We start from the raw sequence: 7,668 nt of genomic DNA, 5'->3' as shown, positions 1-7,668 counted from the left end.
GGAATCACAAATTGTTATGCATTGGAGATGACCTCACGGCGGGGTGCTGACAGGGGCCTGGTACAGGTTTGGTTCTACTGAGAGGCTGCCTGTAAGGAAAGAGAAGGGTCAGAGCACTGGTGAATGCAAATGGAGAAGGCAGGCTGCCCTGGCAGCCAGAGTGATACAGAGCCAGAGGGCTCCTCTATTCCACAGGAGCATGTACAAGCCTCTCACCACTAAGCAGGTCAAACCCTGCCCTGACACTCCCCCCTACGTGAGCACCTGCCCTCACTCCCACTCCCAGCACCTCCTCACTTCCCAACAGAGGAAGCAGGATTGCCTCAGCACAGCCCACACACAGCTCACCACTTGTGGTCACTTGCACAAGGCTGGAAGTCAGACTCATCCGTACAGTGGCAGCGTCCACCTGCTTGCCCCTGCATGGGGAGGAGAAAACAAGGTGAGTGTCGGTGTGGGGAACAATCCTGCTGGACTGGTTCCCATCAGTCTCTGTCACAAAGGCCAAGAGCATCACGGGACGCAGCAAGAACAGAAAACTCTTGAGACAGGTTGTTTCCAGACACGTCCTTCCAAACATCATTCCGTGTCGACGTGGGATGTGACGACAAGGTAAGCACTTCCTTTGGCGTCAGGGGAAAATCTGTAGTTCAAACTTGGGTGCCCACTCCAGTGCACTCTTCACCACAGCCAGGGCAGCTGCTCCCAGTGCCACCGTCAGCCCCATCACTGCCAGCTTGACAAAACGGTTGGTCCTTGGCTTTGTCAAAATGGATTTTGTCCGCTCCTCCCCTCGGAGCCTCTCCCTGAAGCGCTGTCTCAACACAGTGTCTGGTCTCTGTTGCACTGATGCCAACTCAAAGTCCTTAAACGTGGAAGCCGCGGTCCTGCAAGAGAAGAAATGGGTCAAGAAGTGCCTTAGAGCCTCCTGTCTGGGCAGGGAGGTCTTCACCAGGCAACGAGACCCGGCCAGGGCATGGTGCAGAACCCAGGCACAGCTCCAACACCGGGGGCACGAGGCCGCCCTGCACTCACCGCTCAGCCTGCTGCTGTGCCGCCTCCCTGGCGAGCTCAGATGGAGGAAACTGAACAAAAAGGTCCCCTGCTCTGCTGATCAGAGTCTCATAAGGAAGGTCCTGTGGGATCTGGGACAGGAGGTGGTGCACCGAGGCCATGTCGCACTCGCAGTCCAGAACTTCCTGCTCCCGGTAAAGCACAATCTGCAGAGGAGAGAGAGCACTGAGCACAGCCAGGGAAACAGGGGCAGCTCCTTGTCCCTCTTTGACACTTCAGGGCCAGCAGAGAAAAACAATTCACTTCTGTCTGAAAGATCTGCCCTTCCTCAGGGGATACACTGCGCTGAAACACAGCCCATATGGGAAGAGAAACGCAGAGGGCAGCAGAGCACCAGCACTGCCAGACCCTCTGCGCAGCCCCGCGGCACCTTGCAGTGGCTCAGTACATCCCCTGCCACCATTCCAGCCAACACGTACCACAGCAGCAAAATAAATGGGCATCAGTGGATGGCAAGCCAGGAAGAAGTCGTATAATCGCACGACGTGCCTGAAGTCAGACAGAACGTGCCCAAACCACGTGATGAGCCAGCTGAGAGCAAAGATGGTTCCCACCTCCGCACTGCACAGAGAGAAAGCACAGTTAGGTCAGCTGCTGCTGGCAGCCTGGAGACACTGCTGAAGCACAGCCAGCTTTTCACATTCAACCCTGAAACTTAGCACTGCTCTAGAATTTGCAAGCTTGATACCCGAAGGCATGCTGGCTGTGAAACGCTGACAGACAGCTGCCCAGAAAAGGGCTCTGCACAGACCCTGCTGACTTACCTCCTCACTTCTGCTTTATTCTATTCATGCTACACTTCTGCATCCCTGCTGCACAGCCTGGCAATTATCCCCAGAGCTAGCAACAAACCACAGAGATGCAACAGCAACCCCAAAACTGCAAACTGCTAACTTGCAGCTTTGTATGACATGGAATGCAAAGTAATGCAACCCCCAGCTTTTCCAATACAGGCCACTGGGGTGAAGATACCATCATTTAAGAGCTCCCAGGATAGGCAGAGCGTTTGGGTCTGCTTGTAAGCAGGGTGCCACGTGGCTCTGGACCATTGCCATGAGCTGTGGGCCAGCTGGTGACTCACAAGAAGCCACCGTGGTGCTGGGGACAGGCTGGTGCAAATGGCCCCAAGTACGATAATGTGAGAGAGGCAGGGCAGAGCCAGGGAACGTCTGCGTACCTCTGCATGAAGTCATGCACCTCAGGGTTCACCTGGTCTATGATGGGCATCAGGTAATTCAAAATGTGCTTGGTATTATCCATTGTTGGGTCCATAAAATCCCTGAGAAAAGATTTAGAAAAGAATTCTGTCAAGAAACAACATCAGTGAGTTTCTCCTCCAGTGAGGCACACAGGAAGTAAATAAATGCACTGCAATAAACAGCTTTGCTGGGAGGGTGGCTCTCAGTCCCAGGGAATTCTGTTTGTAAAGCTCCCTGCCTACCAATCTGGGTGCACACAAAACCTGGACCCAGACAATCGCAGTGGTGTCAATGGACACTTCTTTCTTTGCTGTACACATGAGCCCTAAAGCCTTTTCAGCTTGTCACATGGGAGAGGAGACAAAACCCCTCCAAAGCACTCACCAACTTGAAGGCTTGTTCTCATTTCAACGCACAAAGAGGAAAGGCACTTAACCTGGCCTTAGGACACTGGCTGTACAGACCACAGTTTCAGTGCAGAACTTCCCCACGGCTCTATAAAGGCTGAGTGGGAAGCACTGTGCTGAGCCCTAGGAGCCAGAGAGGCCCTGACAGGACACATGGCCAACAGAACCATGAGTAATGCATGTTTGCTGCTTTTTCATCTTCAAGAGATGATACAAACTAACTGACAGCCCTGTTAGCCCAGCTGCCTGCAATCCCACGTGCCATCTCCAGCTGCACCTCCTGGGCGCAGACAGACAGAGAGGCCAGCCCTAATGGGGCTCTGCTTCAGGACAGGCCACCCCTCTGCCCCCACAGTCACAGTCACAGCAGCTCCTCTCCCCTGGTTGAGTCTCTGAGTACCTGAGATGATGCGTCGAGAGCTTCTCCACCAGAGCTGTGGCCAACCTGTCCCCAACCACCAGGAGGAAAGTGACCACGATGTCGTGGTAGCCCTGGTAGTAGTGCAGCTGCGGGTTGCGCTTCAGGACGTGGAGGATGATGTCAATGAGCTCCTCCTGCAGCCCCTCTCTCTGGTCATCCGGCATCCCTACGGGGACAAGGCACTGGTGAGATGGGCTGCATCACCCGCTGCTCCCTGCCTGCATGTTTATCAACCAGCCTCATCACAAAGGATGTTGGACAACAGGGAGCGGGCTGAGAAAGCTGTGTAAGACCCAGGTTCCTAATGCTGCTCCTGCTGGCCCTGGAGAAGCCAACCAGCTGTGAGCCTGCTTAACCTTTGGAGCTGCAGGGTCTCTACCTGCCAGGTAGTTCGCCGTGGATGACAGGGTGATGGGTGTTTGTACAGCGCTGTGAGGAGCAAATTGCACTGCACATCCAGCACTGCTGAGGACATTTTAATCATTTTTAATTTCCCAAGGGCTCTAGAAAAAAATTAAACAGGCCAGAGTTTTCACAGAAACCGTGCCAGCTGCATCAGATTGCGAGGCCTCAATCGCCACAACTTCGTATCGGTCCTCTGCTCACAACATGTGTTCAGGGACAGGATGTCACGGGAAAACCACTGTTCCTGCCACGCACAGCTGCAGCTGTTTTTTTGGCAGTCCCTGTCAACAGAGAAAATGCCCTACAGCCAAGCAGAACGTCCCAGAGGAGATCCTGCAATGACAAAGTTCTCCTTTTCCCCTCTTTCACTGATGCTTCTAAAAATAGGCAGGAGGAGGTCGCCATTCAAGGGCAAAAACAAACAAACGAAGCAGCAGCAGAGCCTTCAGGAATCAGGCCGTATCCGCACCCGAAAGAGAAGCAGAGTGAATCAACTGTTTATGCACAATAAAGCAGCAGAAGGGGGGATGCAGATCCTGGCCAGGAACAACGGCTGCTCTGCAGAGTTAGATAGCTGCTGGATTACTTGCTTTATAAATAGCACCACAAGGCACCAGCCACCCTTCAGAACCAAACAACCGCAGGAACCTTCCGCTCCCAAAGGTTACTGCTCTTCAGTTTGGTGTGGGAATCACAGAGGGAAATCTGGCACGGGGATTGCTGTGAAACAACCTGCTCTGACAGATCTGCCTTCCACACTCCTCGGGCACAGTTCCCTGTCTGAAATACACCGAAGCAAACGGTCAATTTCTCAAGCGTTCCATCAGCCCTAATCTCACCCTGGTGACAACAGCTGAGGGCTGTGCAGCATCGGACATCTCTGCGCTGGCACCGTTCAGCAACAGAGGACTGAGCACAGAGGGTCTCAGCACGGGCAGAACAGACAGAAAAGCATCAGGCCCCAGCTGCAGCCCAGGCAGGGGCTGGAGGAAGCCGCCAGCTGTGCAACAGCTCCAGTGTGCAAAGAAGCTGCTGTAAGCTGACACAGGGAGGCTTTCTAGAGGTCAGCCTCCCTGCAGCGCTGGTCAGGCGCTTGCTGTGAGCCCCTCTCACCTGGTGGGAAGCGCCGCAGGGAGCGCCGTACGTCCAGTAACACCTGCTGGTAATCCTTATTGCCCTCCCGCAGCTCCTTTCCTGCTGAAAGAAAAGAGGAAGTAGGTAATTGTGGAGTAGTGCAAAGGTACCAGGAAGAGCACGGGGAGATGGAACTGGCCAGGAGGAGGAGGCCACGCAACACCTCCATCCCGTTCTCCGTACGTCACACAGCGGCCCCGGCCTCTCACTTTCACTGCTGCACAAACAGCAGTGCAAGGAAACAAGGCTATTATTTAAACATATGTTAAGATGCTTAAACTGACACCATTCCCAGAGTTCCTGGAAATATCTTAGCTCCACCATCTACACTGTGAAATTCACAGCGTCCTCAGCAACAGCAAGGCACAACACGCTGTGGAGGCAGTGAAGAATGGCTGAAAGAAATAATTCAGAGGAGAAAAAGCAAACACCCATTGGTAACTAAGAGAGCTCGAACAGAAGTGAAAAGAATTTGCTGGCACGCTACCTATGCTGTCACATGAAATGCAACGCTGTCTTCCAGCAGCTCTGATCACCTACCACAATCCAGCTCTCGACTGACACGGGGATACATGCACTTCTGAATGACCACAAATTCAGGAGCAACAACAGAATCTGTCCCTGGGGGCGGTGACTGCGACAGCTGCAGGACTTCCAGCTCCTATACCGCTGAGGTTCAAAGCCATGCAGGTGTCACATCATGCAGGTCATTTCCCCTCCTTCCTCTCTCAGCAAACATCACGCAGGCTTCACACAAACTGCCTCACCTGCAGCTGGCAGACACCTGAGCATATCCCACCCCAGCACTCCTCAGCACAGCCACCTCACCAAAGAGCCACCAAAAACAGCCTGGCACCTCTTGCTACCAACCGACGTATGCGTGCCAACCAACCACACAATGCCACAAGAACCACATCTAAAGATCTGTCACTAAAGATAATGACACCTCCAGGGAACAACAGAAATGTTGTTTTAGGAAGCTCTCTGCTTCCTGATCTGCCATTTACACAAGATACAGAGCGCACAGCCTGCGGTGTTCGTTACGCAGCACGAGTCCCTTTCTGTGTGAGCTCAATGGGAAGCACTCCAGCATGCAGAGAGAAAACTTAAAGCAGAAAGACTCTCATCAGAACCCTGCCTGGGCTGCCCTGTACCTGGCAGGGGGGGCAGGTCATCTGTGTTCACACTCAGCAGCTTTGGCCACACTTTGCAGCGGATCTCATCGGTCAGCAGCCCTCCTTCACTGATGGCCATTCGCCTGAGCGCTGCCACATCAATAGGGTCGCTGTTCAGGGCCTGGTAAATTTCTGCCACTTTTCTTTTCTTCTTGGAGTCAAAGTCTGCAAGAAAAGCACAAAGCAAGATAACAGGACACGTCAGCGCAGGCCCTGCTAGCACAGACCATGGCCAACCCACACTGTGACCAGCACAGGCTCAGCACTGGTTGTCCCACTGATGCAGGAGTGCCACAGAGCTGCTCGTCACCCTCATCAGATCACAGCTCCACACAGGACCGTGATGGCAGCACGGAGCTATTTTGCAACTGTTTCCACTCCAGGAAGGGCTGACTCAGCCCCAGCTCAAGTGTTGTGCACTCTGTAACACCTGGGCCTCATGCTCCTGCTGATTCCTGGCCAGGCAGCAGCTCCTGGCTACCATCAGCCCAGGGAGAGGTCTGAACTACAGACAGCAGCTGTCCCAAGGAAGGTCACATTTAAACCAGTTACAAGTATCACAGTGTACTGACTTACCTCCCAACAAACACAAACTTTCTGGCTGTTAGCCTTGTGCAGGTGAGCTGCTATTAAAGGAACTGCTTTGTAGAGCACAGGGATTCTGGGGCAGGGAGGGGAGAGAAGAACACACACAGAGAGTGGGTTTCTCGTGGGTTAAATACACAGATGGCACACAGGAGCATTTAGTGTGGGGCTGAGGAAGGGCACTGCTTCACCCTGCCCATGGTGCAGGTCAGCACAGCCTCAGGTGGGCAGCAGGGAGGCAGTTCAGGGCCATTCCATGCAACACGCAGCTCCCATCTCGCTGCTCACAGAGGCTCTGTAGGGCCACGCAGGGTGAAGCTGCCAACGCCACCCTTCCTCAGACGGCTTTTCCAAGGGACGCAGCTCCCACTGCTCATGGAACCCAACCGGGATCCGCCGGATGAGGAACTGTGGGCCGGGAGGAGCTGGGAGGGGCCGACTCTCCCTGACGCCCACCTCCTGCTGCCCTGTGGGGTTTCGGTGCTCGTGGGACACAGGAGCCACGCAGTGAAGCGCCGAGCATCTTTTTTTGGCACACTTTTTGGATGAAAACCCACCACAGCAGCCTGCGGCAGAGCTTCAGCTCCCTCCGAACACCAACGTTAAAGCATCCAGCAAGCCCCCGGTGACCGCAGCTTTCCTTCTCTTTCACTCCCACCCATCGCACGGACAGCACCGACGAGTCCCCAACGGCCGCATCCCGCGGTGCCCCGTCCCGGAGCCAAACGACCCCTCGCTGCTCCCCCGCCATAACGCCCGGCCGTAACGCCCCGCCCCGCCGCATGGGGGCGCACTGCCAACGACCCCACCCGGCGCCCGCGAGGCGGCGCTCGAGCACCCCCAGCCCACTCCCCTGAGCGAGGAGGCGCTGCCCCCCCCCCCCGCTACAGGCCCGGCCGGGCCGTACCGTGGCCGCCGACACCGTTGCGCGGCGGGCTCCGCCGGGCCATGTTTGTTCCCGGGCGCTGCGGCGCATGCCGAGCCGACGGCCGGGCCGGGTTGGGGCTGGGCGCTCCCGCACCGCCCGGTCCGGTCCCGTCCCTTCCGCGCCCCCACCCGCTCCCCCGCCCCTCCGCCGGCGGCGCGCGAGTGTTACGTCACGGCGCTGCGGTGCGCAGGCGCGGCCGCGTGGCGGTGTCGGGTGGGCGGGGCGAACGCGCGCATGCGCAGACGAAGGCGGGAAGCACGCGTGCGGCTTAGGGCCCAGCCCCAATCCTGCGGGCCGCCGCGTTACGGCACAACGGTGTGAAAACGTGGCTCAGCGCCCC

The 7,668-nt window shown here is 56.0% G+C and overlaps 1 protein-coding gene across 1 annotated transcript; it reads right to left on the bottom strand.

Moving 5' to 3' along the window:
• Positions 1-631: 631 nt before the first annotated feature.
• Positions 632-7,350, bottom strand: TBC1D20 (TBC1 domain family member 20; the record flags this gene model as incomplete). Its single annotated transcript, XM_079543344.1, has 8 exons — positions 632-887; positions 1,036-1,220; positions 1,494-1,635; positions 2,252-2,353; positions 3,081-3,267; positions 4,620-4,700; positions 5,795-5,980; positions 7,308-7,350. 8 exons carry the CDS (start codon positions 7,348-7,350, stop codon positions 632-634), a joined length of 1,182 nt encoding a protein of 393 aa, XP_079399470.1.
• Positions 7,351-7,668: the final 318 nt, after the last annotated feature.

The sequence above is a fragment of the Tetrao urogallus genome (genome assembly GCF_951394365.1).
Source record: "Tetrao urogallus genome assembly, chromosome: 16".
NCBI lineage: Eukaryota > Metazoa > Chordata > Aves > Galliformes > Phasianidae > Tetrao > Tetrao urogallus.
The sequence above is the reverse complement of the archived record's forward strand: the minus strand, read 5'-3'. Positions and strand labels throughout refer to the sequence as shown.